The 17,170-nt window shown below is 38.7% G+C and overlaps 1 protein-coding gene across 1 annotated transcript in view; it reads left to right on the forward strand.

The window, feature by feature from the left end:
• Positions 1–17,170, forward strand: part of dnah2 (dynein, axonemal, heavy chain 2) — a 63,384-nt gene that overhangs the window by 24,772 nt on the left and 21,442 nt on the right. Inside the window, exons 37-59 of the mRNA XM_041986579.1 lie at positions 237–417; positions 565–692; positions 2,481–2,633; positions 6,534–6,659; positions 7,059–7,277; positions 7,761–7,878; positions 8,651–8,787; positions 9,140–9,277; positions 9,385–9,543; positions 9,639–9,791; positions 10,551–10,642; positions 10,794–10,989; positions 11,832–12,056; positions 12,239–12,343; positions 12,992–13,180; positions 13,297–13,382; positions 13,539–13,669; positions 13,788–13,937; positions 15,056–15,223; positions 15,370–15,530; positions 15,673–15,812; positions 16,659–16,791; positions 16,912–17,051. Of these exons, the coding sequence (XP_041842513.1) occupies positions 237–417; positions 565–692; positions 2,481–2,633; positions 6,534–6,659; positions 7,059–7,277; positions 7,761–7,878; positions 8,651–8,787; positions 9,140–9,277; positions 9,385–9,543; positions 9,639–9,791; positions 10,551–10,642; positions 10,794–10,989; positions 11,832–12,056; positions 12,239–12,343; positions 12,992–13,180; positions 13,297–13,382; positions 13,539–13,669; positions 13,788–13,937; positions 15,056–15,223; positions 15,370–15,530; positions 15,673–15,812; positions 16,659–16,791; positions 16,912–17,051 (3,428 nt within the window). The remainder of the gene's footprint in view (positions 1–236; positions 418–564; positions 693–2,480; positions 2,634–6,533; positions 6,660–7,058; positions 7,278–7,760; positions 7,879–8,650; positions 8,788–9,139; positions 9,278–9,384; positions 9,544–9,638; positions 9,792–10,550; positions 10,643–10,793; positions 10,990–11,831; positions 12,057–12,238; positions 12,344–12,991; positions 13,181–13,296; positions 13,383–13,538; positions 13,670–13,787; positions 13,938–15,055; positions 15,224–15,369; positions 15,531–15,672; positions 15,813–16,658; positions 16,792–16,911; positions 17,052–17,170) is intronic.

Here is a 17,170-nt window from a genome sequence, read left to right on the forward strand (position 1 = left end):
AAGGAGAGCTGCCTTAAATACATTAGCCAAGTTATGATCAACACTATCATCCTAAATGACAAATAGTATATTAAAAGATTTTATACCTGGAGTACTTTATTAGGTGGTTGATTATATTCTGGCACAAAAATGGGTTTACGTATGAGAGATAGAGGATACCTAAACTATTTATTGCATCATATGCTGTAATTTAAAATGCCTAATTGAATTAAAACCTTTTTAAATATCCTAAACAGACAGGAGCATGGGGGTGCTTTGATGAGTTCAATCGTATCAACATTGAGGTGTTGTCAGTGGTCGCCCAGCAGATCCTTTCTATCCTCTCGGCCCTCTCAGCTGCAGAGTCCCAGCTGCAGTTTGAAGGGCAGAACATACGTCTGGTTCCAACATGTGGCATCTTTATCACCATGAATCCTGGTACGTCAACATAGTTGTACAAATATCCTGAATGCATTTTATACCACCATGTGTTTGAGATTAATGTGTAAAACAGTAATAGAGAAGACAGAAAGTAACAATTTTGGAGTCATTTTTAATAATTTATTTTCTTGTATTCTCTCTTAGGGTATGCTGGTCGCACTGAGCTTCCTGACAACCTCAAGTCCATGTTCAGACCTATTTCCATGGTGGTACCAGACTCTACTCTAATTGCTGAGATCCTGCTGTTTGGAGAGGGCTTCAATAACTGCAAGGTACTGCCCTAAGATGGGCATTGTATGCTATAATCAGAGTGAGACAGATTAAAGAAAACACTATTGTTGTATCTGTGGGATTTAATGTAAAATAACCCTCATGTGGCTCATTGTTCAATCTGCTGCTATTTTAAAAGAGAGGATTTGAACAGAAGTTTTGTAAACCTGCTAAACCAAAGCTCCTGGTTTCTGGTTGCAGGTGTTACAGTCCAAAACCTGAAAGCTATACACTGTCTTAACGATGGTTATAACTGTGGAGCCAAAATGAAAGTCACAGTGGTGGCTCTGTGTGAATTCAATGCAGTTTTTTTGTCTTTTAGCAAGGTAGCTCAAATAAAATATTAGGGTGGAGCAAAGGCTGAAAAAGGACCTGTTAAATCTCACTGTCAATCCAGATATTTTAAATTCTGGGAATTGTGTGGTTAATTTCCATGATGAGTGACACGCCCTTTCAGCCACTCTCTCAATTTGGAAATAGTACCTCACTATTAATCCTATACTTTGTGATTCTCACACTAGTTCAGTGAATAAAAGAAGATAAGCTGATCCTCTAAAGTTTTTACAGCTAAAGACAGTGTATAAACACACATTGCAGAGCTATATCTAAGTTGATGATGTCATGTTTCCGACAGCCTGCCCCAAGGCAGCTGTGGCTACACATGTAGCTTACCATCACCGAAGGAGTGAATAAATAGTGGATACAATGTAAAGTGCTTTGGGTGTCTTGAAGAGTCCTTTATAAATCTAATCCATTATTATTATTTAAAAGCAAATCATTGCAAACTCTGACAGGGACGGTTTCAGTGCTGTGACATGACTTAAAACCGGACTGAAACTTTTTATGGAGGTCATGTAGTTCTAGATGATCTTGTAACTGAAGATGAACCACCTTCTCTAAAAGCTTAAAAAGAAAAGGCAACTTAGAAACTGGCCTAAAGTTGTGTACGTTGGTAAATGATTTCATCCTTAATAAAACACCACAATGTATTTAATGTGAAGTCATTAAGATGACATTGAGTTATTGTACATTAACAAAAAATGCAACATCATAAAACTTTTTTTCTTTTTGCAATTTACTTTCATATTAAAAATTTTAGGAAATGAGTCCCAGAGCTGGAGCTTAATTACTGCTGACTTACCAGGGAGATTTGAACATTTATTTGTGTGTGAGAGATTATTCTGATAGGGGAGAAAGAAATATTGCACATTAGAGGGCAGGATGATTGATGAGAGGAGGTGATAATGATCTGTTATGATTCCTGAGTAGCTTGTGTTTAAAAATATCCTTCCTCTACATGAGGACAGTTTTTGGGGACTCTGTAAATGCATTTTCACCAGTTGTTTTCCAGTTTGTTTTAATCCAGCAAAACTCAGTGATTCTGTTTATTGAAATATATTGTTTCTACCAGTTGTTGAAGATGGCTGTACACAACTGAAGACAAATATCTTATATATTACTGGGAAGTGATCTAGTGTTCTACAAGAAAATTAACTGATTTGACATTAGGATTGTGGAAAAAATTATATTAAGCAATGACTGTCCCAGAAATTACTTTTGAAAATTATTGGTTGATGAAGCTGAGGTTTGGGTTTAACTAATGCAAAACAAATAGATTATATATATTGTATAAAAATAAGACTGAAGCTGGATCCATGGATAAAGATATATTTTGTACATATTTATATTTTAGTCAAGAGTAAATGTTTATTTATATCCAAACTTGACTTTTGTTTCTTTTTCTTTTCCTCCTGTGTTTCTCTCTTTTCATTCTCTCTTTGTGCTTACAGGCCCTGGCAAAGAAGGTGTTCACTCTGTACTCTCTGGCAGTGCAACAGCTGTCTAAACAGGACCACTATGATTTTGGTCTTCGCGCACTTACTTCTTTGCTTCGCTATGCTGGAAAAAAGCGCCGTTCTTCTCCAAACTTTCCTGATGAAGAGGTAGCCCTAAATTTACTAGTGGTGTTCCGATCGATCGGACACCGATCATTATCGGCCGATATCCGTAAAAAAGTATGTGATCGGTGTTCGCCGATCAATGCCTTTTGTTGCCGATCACAAAATCTGACCACCTATATTTCCTACTCTGCAACCTGCAGAAGCGCTGCGTGCAGTGTCATAGCTCCCGCGTTCCTCCACAATGTGCATGCGCGCGGTTGCAAATCCAAAGCAAACATGTCTGCCGTGTGGAAGTTTTACACTGTGTGTGAGAGTGATGTAAAGTTTGCATCCTGCAACACGTGCAACGCAAAAGTACATCGCGGGGAAGTACGTCAAAATCCTTCAATACAACGAATCTAATACGGCATTTAAAGAACAAACACTTGACGGAGTACGCTGAATTTTCGAGGCTCACTGCACAGAATGAAAGGAAGACGCTGGTGCAGCCAGAGCGCAGCTAACGATTACCAACACTCGTCCGTATGAGCGTGACAGTCAAGCAAATAACTACAAAAATAATTAAAGCTGCAAGCAGCGTTGGAGGCCCTCGCACCTCTGGCGCCGCTTCGGCCTATTGCACCACCCCATTGGCCAACAACCTCCCTCCAGCAACACAGCCGCTCTCGCCCACAGCCATAAACCCATTCTTCCAGAGTTTATGTCGATCAAGAGGTGATTTTCGTCATGAGAGGATCAACTTGCACCTCAGCCTGTCCACTGATGACATCTGAAGCATTCATGACCTTGTTTCATACAAACTGTGTTGAATTCCCACAAACCGGAGCATGATTTTATCAAGAGGAAATTTCTACGTGGCCACTAGGTGGCACTATAGTCGTTTTCATGAAGAACCATGTTCAGGTTGGAACTCTAATGAGAACAGGAAAATATCAGCTCAACTGGTCAACTGACAGCAGAGCTAGAGCCACTTCCTGATTCATGGCGAATGATATAACCATAGGGGGCGCTATAGAGCCATATAACCAGCATATGTCTATTTGAATCAGTTCCAGGCCTGACCACTGTCCTCCCTGCCGAGTTTGGTGGAGAACAGGAGTACATTGGGTCAGTTACAAGTACTTCCTGTTTCATGGCGGTGGACGCCATTCGCCATGGTTTGGCTTGACAAAGGAACTTGAGGTTTTTTTTCTGTGGTGTCATGAAAGGGTTTTCCCTGATCTGAAGCACTGTAGAGTGTGTGAGTTTAATCCCTGATGAGCGGGACCCCGGTGTCAGAGAAAGGCACTTCCTGTTTCCAGGGGGCGTGGCTTAGGCCAAGACCAGAAGTAGTTACATGTATCTGCTCAGGGGCAGACCCTGATTAATTACTGTAAGTGTGATATTGATTGGATGAAATTTGAGGGATTTATACAGATTAATGATGTCACGGCGCCTTATCCAACCTTGTCATGGCGCCACGGTCTCGCCATGCAGCGTTGAGCAATGTCCAGATGACAACATCAGGACTTGTAGATGTGGTCGGCATGGACCTGAAGTGAAACATGTGCAGTTTGGTACAGAATGGGTGTTGTATTGCAGAAATAATAGATTCCGTGCTTGTTGGCGAAACATCAAAACTTGATGAGGCGCCGCCGCTGAACGCCACCTCCTATTAGAAAATTTTCAATAACTTTTGACAACGCATGCCTCTGGAGTGTTCAGACTGAGTTTGAGGTAAATACGATAAAATCTGTAGGAGGAGTTCGTTCAAATGCAAGGCAAAGAAACATGCAAAAATGACCCCAAAAATGACACTTTTTTCAAAATGGCTGACTTCCTGTTGAAGTTATCATATAGGTCCAAGAGGCTTTTTTGTACATCCTTCCAAGTTCTATCAATATACCGGAGTTCAGCCATATCACTCAATGTAGTGGGCAGATATGATCAATTAAATATTTGTAGGTGGCGCTATAGAGCCATATTGCAATTTTTCCAACATATGTCAATGTGGCTGAGTTCTCGGCTGGTCCGCGCTCCTCCCTGCCAGGTTTGGTGTAGATCAGCAGTACAATGGGTCAGTTACAAGTACTTCCTGTTTGATGGCGTCGGACCGCTATTCGCCATGGTTACGTTTGGCGAAGGAGCTTGAGATTTTTATTGTGGTATCATGAAAGGGTTTGACCTGTTGTGAAGTACTTTCAAGTGTGCACGTTTTATTCCTGAGGAGATGGACCCCTGCGTCTGAAAAAAAGCACTTCCTGTTGGAAGTGGGCGGGGCTTAGGGCTAGACCGGAATTGGTGATATGAATCTGTTCAGGGCCGGACCCTGATTAATCCCTGCAAGTCTGATGGGGATTGGATCAGAATTGAGGGATTTATAGTGATTTATGATGTCATGGCGTCTTATCAAAGTTCGCCATGGCGCCACGGTCTTGCCCTGCAGCATAGAGCAACAGTTTTCACTGGTTATCATCACCAACTTGTTTTCTGCTGTCTGACCCAGTTTGGACCTGGTTGTGTTCAAAACGTCAGATAAGAGGGTCTCCAAGTAAAAACCATGACTTACTGTCGCCAGGGGGCGTGGCCAATTCATAACCCAAATATTGACATGTAGATGTGTTCAGGATGGGACTGGCATCATACATGGCCATTTTGGTTCAGATACATTGTTTTATGTGGAAGCTATATCACTTTCGTTCTTCACGGCGACACATCAAAATTTGAGGCCCCACCCCCTCCATGCCCTTTCTCCTATTAGAAAACTTTCAATAACTTTTAAAGACACATGCCTTCTGGACATCCTGAGCTATTTTGGTAGCGGTACGATAAAATCTCTAGGAGGAGATAGATTTTGAAAATGTCAGTAAAACGCCAAAATGGCGACTTTGACCCAAAATGGCCGACTTCCTGTTGGTTTTAGGCTGTTGCTCCAAGAGGATTTTTTGTTCGCCCGAACATTTAGAATATTTGTAGCAATTTTCATAAAGATTGATGACGTGCAGTGGCGGGGCATCGTAAATAGGTGGCGCTCTCATTCAATTTTGCCCGAACAGTCCCAAGCACCCCAAAATATCAAATTTTTCACATTCCTTTGGGGGGGTACACAAAAATAGGCGCGTTTTCGTGCATGTTCAGGTCCCCAAAAATGCCTCCAATGTTTAAGAAGAAGAAGAAGAAGAAGAAGAATAAGGAAGAAACGGAGCAATTACAATAGGCCTTCGCACCGCCTTCGGTGCTCGGGCCTAATTAAGTTAATCGGCCTTGACGACCAACCGTTCTCAGTGGTGGAGGACGCCTCTTTTACTTGGCTTTTTTTTTGGCAATATTAAGAATTTGTTTTACTTTCTTATTTAGCCTGATGAGAGCCTTATGTGTTTTCAGTCTGTTAAAATATAGTACTACTGATTACTGAAAGATAGCGCATTGTACTATGTACATGTTATTGTCTAAATTAGGGGGATTTTATGGTTCCTTTTCCACATCAAATAGTCAGCAGTGCTTATAAGAAAATTACAGCCAATCCATGTGATTATCGGTGATCGGCAGTGATCGGCACTCGTGGGTAATCGGTATCGGAATCGGCAACAAAAAACCTGATCGGAGCATCCCTAAAATTTACCTTTCTATTCTCTGGTTTTCTCTGTTTCAGTCTTACAAAAAAAAAAGGGGTTTTAGATCTGACTAGCAACAAGCTTTTAGGGCCCCTAAAAAACTACTAGTAACTCTTTAACACATATCTTTTGTTTTCAAGTCGTATATAAACAATTGTCAGGTTCCTCTATGGACAAAATAACAACAACATTGTTCATCTAATTTTGTGGCATCACGGGTTGGCAGCTATAGAATCTAATATTTATCATTTTACTGCCATCATAAGCATTATGAACTTATTAGTCTTTCTATTTTAAATTAACTACATTCCAAGAAGTAAGCTAAACTAAGGGGTATCTTTCTACTTAGATCCTGTTGATGGCTATGAAGGACATGAATGTCGCTAAGCTGACCTCAGCTGACCTCCCTCTGTTCAATGGGATCACTCACGACTTGTTCCGTTCTGTGGAAACACCTGTTATAGACTACGGCAAAGTAAGTCAACTAAGTTCAGCTGGTCAAGATGTTTTTTTTTCCTGTGAAAAGACCCTGATCTGTAGAGTTTGCTTTGAAAATAATCCAATGAGTTATTCTCTGTGCAAGTAAACTATAAGAATACACAAAGACAAAGGCAAAATTTGGTTGCTAAACTGCTGCATGAATATAGTGATAAACCCCAAATGTTCAACTGTCTTTACCTCTTGGCCTGTCATAATTATCACACATTTAAGTACAGCCAGGCCTATATAGTAATATGCCATATGAAAAAGACGATTACTGGTAAACAAAAAGTTTTATCACTGTTACAAACCAATTTAACCATAGAGCAGTCTGGTCTGAGTATCATAATTCCCAGTACTTATGACATCACTTATTTCATTTGTATAATTTCAGTTAAAAGAAGCCATAGAGGTGGAGCTTTGCCAGAGCGGCTTACAGGTGACGCCTTTCACTATAACCAAAGTCATCCAACTTTATGAGACAAAAAACTCTCGACACTCCTCCATGCTGGTTGGTAAAACAGGCAGCGCTAAGAGTGTTACATGGAGGACTCTGCAGAATGCTCTCACTGCCTTAAACCACAAAAAAGAGCCTGGGTTTCAGCTGGTTCAGGTGGGTGTGCATAAAAAGAAGACCTTGTATTATATTGGCTAATACTGTTTTAATCCAAAACTATATTTTAGGGACCCACTTTGGAGTGTGTATTCAAAATAGTAACATTTACATTAACAGGCAAATAGGACCTGAGGACCCTAAGTGCCTCCACAATGTCTTTTTGATTTAGAGGACACATAATGCTCAATGATTTTGTTACTTAGCTTTTAAACTGTAGAAGATGACAGCAAATGTATTTACTTGCTATATGTACGTAAAGCATTGAAAAAAAATCAGTAAATCAATCAGTAAAGATTGAAGAGAACAGCATTTGAAAGCAAAATATAAGTACACATTCCCTCTAGTAAAATCATCACATATACTGTATTAACTTGGTGTTTGTAGACTTAGAGTAATAAACAGAAGGTCCAAAGTATAATTGTCTAAATGTGGAAATGATTTGTGAATCACCTTTTGTTCATGACGCTCGTCACACAACAGGTGTATCCTCTGAACCCAAAGTCTATGAATCTGGGAGAGCTATATGGAGAAAATAACCTTTCTTCTAATGAGTGGACTGATGGAGCGCTGTCCTCGCTCATGAGATCAGCCTGTGCAGGTACTATCTTAAAGAAAAACACTCCAAAAAATATGATAGATAGACAAACATTCAGGGGATAGTTCAACATCTGCTAATCCCCCACTATCATCTTTAAACTTGAGCTGAACTAGATCAACATTTATATTACTGGCAAAGAGCAGTATTGATGTGAATGTATATTTAATTATTTTTTTGAAGCTGTAAAATGAAATAATAACAATAAATAATAAAAAAAAATGTGACAACTTACCATACTTAGTTTACAGCTTGTAGTCTTGTAATCAGTTGCCTCAGATAGTGCATGTCAAATCGTCATAAAAATCGGCAAATATATTTGCCATTAAGTTAATCCTCCTTTTACATTCTAACTTAAGACGCCAAAAAAAAAGGCAAAAAAAGTGAGCTAGTGGCTGCTTCTCATCATTTTGGCATGTGTTTGGGTTTTTAAAGCTATCAAGTAAATTTTTGTCAAATTGTTCACACATCACTGTGGCACTGAAGTTCCAAATGCCTTATGTATTGTAATGCTGTTGTTTCTGCTGTTTTAATGCTGTTAGTGTTCAGTACATAACTCATTTTTAAAAGAAATGTCTAAAGGTTAAAATTCAGAAGGTTTTTTTTTTGGCTTGTTTTGGGTGTTTTTGTTGTTTTTTTATTTCTTATGATTATTATTATAAAAAAATGCTGTACGAAAAATACTTTCTATTATCATAATGTCTTAGTATTATTCATAAAATGAATGTCAAATCAGAAAGTGACAATATCTGTTCTTTGTGTGTTGGTCTTAAAGATAAGAAACCAGATGAAAAGTGGATTGTGTTTGATGGGCCTGTTGACACACTGTGGATTGAGAGTATGAACTCTGTTATGGATGATAACAAGGTGCTCACACTCATAAATGGAGAGAGAATCTCATTGCCTGAGCAGGTGAGAACTGTACAAGAATCCACAAAATGGCCCATTTTCCACAAAAAAATAATGAAAATTTCTCTTAAATAACTTCTAACCCTAACCACTAACCCCAAGAAAAGAAACTGGACTGTGTTGGAAACAAAGCAACAACACAAAGACAGGAAAACAGTAGTTGCATAAAACTAAGAAGAAAGTAATTTAGCTCATTTGTCTTACAGTCTGCTTCACTTAAGCATTGAAAGAAAAAAATAAAGTAGTTTAATATGCCTACCAAACTAATGAGCTGAACTCCACATTTGTTCCCTTCCGACATTGTGACAATGAGCATGAAAGTACATGATAAATTACATACCTTCTTCTCTCATAGGTGTCTCTTCTGTTTGAAGTGGAGAACCTGGCAATGGCCTCTCCAGCCACAGTGTCTCGCTGTGGGATGGTGTACAATGATTATACTGATCTTGGATGGAAACCTTTTGTTCAGTCTTGGCTGGAGAAGCGACATAAAGTAAAATTCAGTCATTCATAAGTTCTTTTGATAGAATAACCTAAGATTTGTTATTTTCTCGTCTTCCATCTTCACCTGTCAACCTCTGTTTGTTTATATCCTTGCAGGCCGAAATGAACCATCTAAAGCAGTTGTTTGACAAATATTTAGAGAGCACGTTAAACTTTAAGAAAACCAACTGTAAAGAGCTGATCCCCATCACTGAACTTAATGGCGTTGCCTCTCTCTGCCGCCTGTATGACTCCTTGGCTACACCCAGTAATGGGGTATGAGAAGTAGAGTGCAATTTGTAACTTTAGTTTCTACCACATGAGTATTTTCTATGTGAAAAGGAACATTGCCTTTTTTCCTCTTTCCACAGGTGAATACCTCAGACACAGAAAACTTGGGTAGAGTGGTGGAACTCTGGTTCATCTTCAGCCTTATCTGGTCCATCTGTGCCTCTGTTGATGAGGATGGACGCAAAAAGATGGATAAATTCCTTCGAGAGATGGAGGGCACCTTCCCTCCCAAGGTCCTCTGTAGTGTATATTATTTAGTTGCAAACTGTTGACGTAGAAAGCCAATTAACCAGCATCTTCTACTGATAGAAATGTAGACCCTTCCTGAACTGGTTATAACTGAATCCTTAGCACCTACAAGCTAATCTAACTATATATAAATACATAAATCAAAGAAATGAAGTTTAATAAGCCCGAACTGTAACAAGATTCTGATGATTCTGCTTAGTATCAGGCACCATTATTATTGACTGTCTCAGTATACATGTATACAGTTTATGTCTGGATTCCTAAAACAACCTTTCCTCAAAAAAGAGAAAAAATAGTTGCTCTGTTATCATTTGTGTGTAAATGAAACACATTTTAAGTCACCGATCAAGCCGCCTCCCTTGTGATTGGTGAACAGCCTGTTCACCTGACCCAAACAACATGTTGTTTGTGTTTTGCCTCCAAGTTAATTCGAGTATTGCATACTATCTTCAGTAGTCAAAAAGAAAGACAAATAATAAACAATTTCCTTGGATATATTGATACATTCAACAAGACCAAATCACAGCTTTAGGCACTAACAATAACCTGCCTTTCAACAATCTTTGCAGTAAACATTCAGCTAATTTAAAATAAGCAGACTTGTGAGTTTGGTTCGATGTATGCAAGCATTATTTTACAAGTGCATTATAAGAGTAATGCTGGCTACACCTTTTCTTTCCACCAGTAAAATGAATGCATTTGTCATTCTGACATTTACGAAATTCTCAATCTAAATTTTTCAGGACACTGTATATGAGTACTACGTGGACTCAAAGAATAAAATGTGGGCTTGTTTTGAAGATAAACTGCCCAAAGGCTGGTGTTACAATGCCACGTAAGTAAATTTGGTCTTCTGTACCTTAGGTTAATTGTTTTAGGTATATATGTTTAAGCATAGTTATAGTTGCTAACTAAATAGTGTTGCCAGAAGTAAAGTTATGGGACTTGCTTTTGATATTTACAGTGCATTTTTTCCTCACCCATAGCGCTCCATTCTATAAGATCATGGTTCCTACAGTGGACACAGTTCGATATAACTTACTGGTTATGGCTCTGGTGTTGAGTCATTATCCAGTGCTGCTTACAGGGCCAGTAGGAACTGGCAAAACCTCTGTGGCCCAGGGTGTCCTGCAGGGCCTGGATAACAAGTGGACTGCCCTTACTATCAACATGTCATCACAGGTTAGTAGTTCCAACAGTTTGTGTCTAACTGTGCATCTTAGGTCTGCTATAAAGTATGTTTGGTCATTTTTACCTACATACTGCGATACTGAACCACCCTTGCTCACAACATGAGGTGCTTTTGATGGACTCTCTTGGATGTGACTGATTGCAGTTATTAGGGCGTGATCATGCATGTTTTTGTGAGTGTGCAAGTGCATCTGCCTCCATCCTACCACATAGTTGTAAATAGGCTCCATCTCAGCTTCAGCACAATTTTAGTAAAAGTCATGCAGTACTCAAAAGACCCCACTTATTGCCGCATTATTGCTAGACAGCTCTGGTGAAGGGCTACAAGAGAGCCAGAGATGATGGAGTTATTCAACACCACCACACATCTTCACAGCTGTCATCATTATCATCATACACCCCTGCCCTCCTCCTTTTCTGCTCAGTGTTACCACCCTGCTTTTACATCTACTCTGTGCAGGAGGCATTCTAACATGGCTTCCCTCTTCTTCCATTTTACATTATTTTCAGTAAGCTTGCTTGTTATGGACATAGTATACACATGCATATGTTTAATGCTTTTTTATGGAACTTTAAAACTAGTTGATTGATTGGGAAGTGTACAAGTATTTTAGGCATCATAACATCAGTACAGAAACTGCCTATGTTATCCCTGCATATTGACATTGTCAAGGAAAGTATTGGTTTAAGATGTTTATCTACAGGATAAAAAAATGTTTTCAGCCATTCACTTGTTTGCACCCCTGTATTTTGTTACATATCATGTGCTCTATGATTTTTTGCAAGGTATACAGTAAAACCTTTTGTGTTTTTTAATATCCACCACCTTCAAGATCACCTCTGGTAACATTCAAGCCATCGTAGAGAGCCGAACTGAAAAAAGAACCAAAGGGGTGCTTGTGCCAGCAGGTGGGAAGCAGCTGCTGTGCTTTCTGGATGACCTCAACTTGCCAGCCCAAGACCTGTTTGGCTCGCAGCCACCGCTGGAGCTGCTGCGTTTCTGGATTGACTATGGCTTCTGGAATGACTGTCAGAAACAGACTCTAAAGTTTGTTAAGGTAAGAGATGAAATTTTGATGAAGGCAGGAATGGGATGTGTTTTAAAATGACTGTGAACGTACACTTAAATTATCGTTATTTCTTAGTTTCTCATAGAAAATCACCTCTAAATTATGTAAGATAGCAAATGTGTTTTATTTTACTGACACATTGAACATTAAACTTCTATTCTTTTGTGTAGGACATGTTCCTGCTGGCATCCATGGGGCCTCCTGGTGGAGGAAGGACTCAGATCTCTTCACGCTTACAGAGTCGTTTTAACCTCATCAATATGACCTTTCCTAATGTAAGTCCTGCTGTGTATATTCACTCTCCTTGCTTGAAATACAGAATGAAACAAAGTAAGTCTTATTTTTTTTATAGTTTCATTTTCCACCTACTTCTCTGCAGTAGATCAACACTGACTGCAGAAAAATAGTTTGACATGTTTTGTTATACATTTGTCAACTGTGTTTTGCATCTCTACAGATAAACTGCTCTGATTATGATGATAGCTGTACTGCTATGTGCTTTTGCATTAATCATTCATTTCCTCTTCTGAGCTCAGTCTTTTTTCATTGGTTTTCAATTTATTCTATGACTCTATTGCATTTTTGGTTTTTAGTAGCTTTTGTCCACCCCTCCACATCTACCTCCACCTTTCTGTCTTCTCTATATCCACAAAGGGACAAAATAAATTTGCTTTTGAAAATGGCTGCAGCTACATCACATTCAATATGTAAACACTTGACATTTGATTTGCTTTTTATTTGCATTGTTGAAGTGGACAGCATGAAATGGAATAGTTACTCTTCAAATAAATAAATTGAAAATTGTCTATTCTGTTATTTTTGCTCTTGGTCACTGCAAAAGTCATTGTATGCTATTGACTTGGCTGTACATCAGGTTCACAAGATATTTTAAACTTGATTAAAGTTATTGTTTCTGCATGCAGGAATCCCAAATCAAGAGCATCTACAGTACAATGATCAATCAAAAGCTGCAGGGGTTTAAGGAGGAGGTGAATCCCATTGGAAAGACTCTAACTCAGGCCACCCTAGAACTGTATTATGCTGTCACTGCTTCTTTTCTTCCTACTCCTGCCAAGATACATTACCTCTTCAACCTCAGAGACATCTCCAAGGTATATTAAGAGCACAATGCTGTTTAGAGTTTGCCAAAACATTGCCTTGAATTAATCAAGTACTTTATTTTTTCGAATATGTTAGCTTGTTTGTTTGTTTTCGCCACTTTGTCCAGGTGTTTCAGGGTTTGCTAAGAGCTCATCCAGATTTCCATGATACCCAAAACAGCATCACAAGATTGTGGATTCATGAGTGCTTTAGGTAACACTTTTTTCAGTTTTCTGTTATATTTACCATAACTCACTAATTAATTAAATATCTCTTTTTTTCTGTGTGATATTACCAAAATGACCAGAATGGTCTTTTTTGTCATGCAGAATTTTTAATAGCCTAAATATCATGATTTGTCCATTTTAGGGTTTTTTCAGATCGGCTTGTAAATCAGAGTGACATAAATGCCTTTGTTGCTTTGCTGGAGGAAAAACTAGCCTCAGTCTTCAACATCAGCTTCCACAGCATCTGTCCAAACAAACAACCACCAATATTTGGTATCTGCATTACGACAGTCACACATATATGTATATATCTACACAGCAGTGTTAATATTGTGTCAGTGTGTGTATTAAAACACTCACAAATATCTTTGTCTTTGTTTGTGTGGGTCAGGTGATTTCATGAGTAAGGCTTCGGTCTATGAGGACCTGCTGGACATGAAGGGTCTGAAGAAGTTCATGGAAACACAGCTGGAGGATTATAACCTGACACCTGGAGTAGTTTCTATGAGCCTTGTGCTCTTCGAAGATGCCATCAAACATAGTATGTCTAAGAAAAGAAAGCCACACATCCACACACACTTGTTAACACTAATTTAATAGCACCATTTGTGAGCATCTGTCTGTTCTAAATTGCCTTATTTCTTATTGAAAAACACTTTATAACTCTGTTAGTATTAGTATTTACTTATTTTTATTTATTTATTTATTTATTTTTATTATTATTAGCATCAGTCAGTTTGTATTTGATCAAAGCTTTCCTTGAAATTGCATAACATGAAAATGAAAGTCTGTCTGTTTTTTTCCAGCATTTTTCTAAAAACATTGTCATTCCTACTTTTTTTTAAATCTACTCTTAGTTGTCAGGAGTAAAACCTTATTTTGCTCTTACAGCTCTTATGTTCTTATGTTCATATAATCACCACATGGTCTTTTTTCAGTGGGAGTTTGTACCAATCATCTGATGTACTTTGATGATTTCCAGGTCTTTGAAACAAAGAAATGAGGAATTCTTTCTTTATAACGTTTTACTGTAGTTTGTCACTTGCTTTTATCATTTCACTTATTGGTCAAAAAAAGAGTAATAGTATAAATTAAGACTTTGCATATGAATAATTCAACGGCGCAGCAAAGGGTAATATGAAATTCCTTCGCAAGTTCTAACCATCACATTCATTTCAGTCAATTTAAAACAATGATGAAAAGAAAGGGTCCACTTCCAATGTACTTTGATGTGGCTTATTGTGTTCAGTTTCCCGGTTATATGAATCGGATCTATTCTGAAAGTACTTTTAAAAACACAGTATGGGGGGCTGCTAAAAGCCTTCCTGTAGCTTAAAGAGAAAGAGCCTCTCAGCACCAAACTGAACTCCACACACCGTTGTCAGTCACCATATGAGTAGCAGTGTATTACTATATATCTGAATCTATTCAACAGTAGTTGTGCATATTTTTGGATTTTACATGACTGAAGGGAATTCAGGCCGTATCAAAGCTCAAAAAGCTCAGTCCCAATCGTATTAATAATGTTCAATATAAACTGATTGGTAAGCAATGAATTTGGGTATTAGTGCCAGTTGTGTTGTACAGGTAGTTATAAAATGAACGAAGGATTTCTGATAAGATAATCTAATATCCAGTATTTCTGTGTGTTCTCTGCAGTAACCCGTGTTGTACGTGTAATCAGTCAGCTCAGAGGTAACATGCTTCTGATTGGTATTGGGGGTTCTGGTAGGCAGAGCCTGTCTAAGATAGCAGCCTTCATCTGTGAATACCAGGTGTTTCAGGTGGAAGTTACCAAGCAGTATCGCAAACAGGAGTTCAGAGAAGGTGAGATTAAACACAATCATTTCATTTACAGGTATTTGAGCAAATTTAAGCAGGACCTACTGTGAAAATAAATAGTATAAAAAAAAAAAAAAAGCCCCATCCCTATTTGGCTTCACAATTCACAATTTCTCTTGATTTCCTTACAGACATTAAGAAGCTTTACCGTTTGACTGGTGTGGACAACAAGCCCACAGTGTTCTTGTTCAGTGACACTCAGACTGTAGACGAATCCTTCCTAGAAGACATCAACAACATCCTGAGCTCTGGAGAGGTGCCTAACCTGTACAAGCAGGATGAGTTTGTTGAGGTTTGTGTTGTCTTCAAAGCTTTCAAGCATCTGTCTCCATCCAGTAGTTTAAATGACAAAACACAATATAAGTTTGGTTAGTAAAATCTTTTGTAAGTCTTTAATGAATCATGTGTTGGCACTACTATCTGTCTGTGTATAGGTGTGCAATGCCCTGTCTGGGTCTGCCAGGAAAGAAAATGTGTTGGAAACTCCTGACTCCCTGTTCAGCTACCTTATCGAGCGAGTCAGGAACAACCTGCACATAGTACTCTGTATGAGCCCAGTGGGAGAAGCCTTCAGGTAGATTTTATGGATGTCTTACAATATGTTAGGAACTGCACTGTGTTTCATAAAGATTGAAAACTTAAAAAAAGTTCATTATTTCTTGAAACATCATTTCTGAAAAATAACCAAACAACTGAAAGTACCATAAACACCCGTTGTGTATTGTCCCCAGGGAAAGAAGTAAGAGAATGAAAAAGCGTCCTTTTGTTTTGATCCATACAGACTGACACAACTAAGACACATGTATAGTCCTGTTGTAATAGAATTAGTGTCTCTTTGCAACTAAATCTTAGTCACAGAACGTTTGTTGATAAACTTAATTTAAATATGCTGGTTCTTGTAAAGCTTGACTGTTTTATTCCTGTGCGATGGTGCTGCAGGGTTACAGTGGGTTCAGTATGTTGTGAGTCGTCAAGAGCAAATAAAGTCAGAGACTTGCTGTAACTGTAAAAACTGTTATTCATAACAAAACACCTCTTCCCCCTCAAGCTTTGTGGGTCTCACACTTGCTGCTGCTAATTAGACCGGAAGGTCTGGTGAATTCACATTGCCAGAGCTAATAACCATTCTCTGAGTGCCCTGTTCAACCACGTGGTGTATTAATTTTGCTGTCCCTTACTAAAGAAGGTTCATTCAAAATGACCTGCTAAGAGCCTTTGTGTCACACTAAAGCTTGCCAACGTTTTTAACACAACAATTTCAAGCAATCAAAAGGCAATATTTCTTGCAGAAAACTGCATTACTTTGCTCCTTATCCAGGGAGCAAAATCTCTTCCTTATCTTTCCATCAGCTTAATGTACTTTCAGATCTTTGGGCAGCATGAAACAATATCTGAATGTTAAATTATGGCTTTACTACAGAAACCGCATCCTCCAGTACCCAGCAATAGTCAACTGCACCACCATTGACTGGTTCTGTGAATGGCCCAAAGATGCCCTGCTGGAGGTTGCTGAGAGGTACTTGGATGGACTGGAGCTGGGCTCAATAGAAGGGGTGAGGCATGGACACACAGATTTTGAATTTCCATGAGGGAGTGTGTTTAAACATTGTTATTTCTTGAAGGTCAACCCCATGCATAAGATTAATATTTTTTACATTTACTGCATGACGTAGATCCAGACAAAAGTTGCCAGTATCTTTGTGACCACACACCAGTCAGTGGCACAGGTTTCCGAAAAGATGAAGTTGGAGCTGAGGAGACATAGCTATGTAACACCTACCAACTATCTGGAGCTGGTGTCTGGATATAAGAAGTAGGCACCTTCTCTTTCTCCTTTACTTATTGTTACGTCACTGTTTTTTTTCCACACACATTTTTCATATTCATTATGCGTTTTTAGCATCAGGTAGATCATTAACAACAAAACACTTT

This window comes from Melanotaenia boesemani, chromosome 5, assembly GCF_017639745.1.
Source record: "Melanotaenia boesemani isolate fMelBoe1 chromosome 5, fMelBoe1.pri, whole genome shotgun sequence".
Taxonomy (NCBI): domain Eukaryota; kingdom Metazoa; phylum Chordata; class Actinopteri; order Atheriniformes; family Melanotaeniidae; genus Melanotaenia; species Melanotaenia boesemani.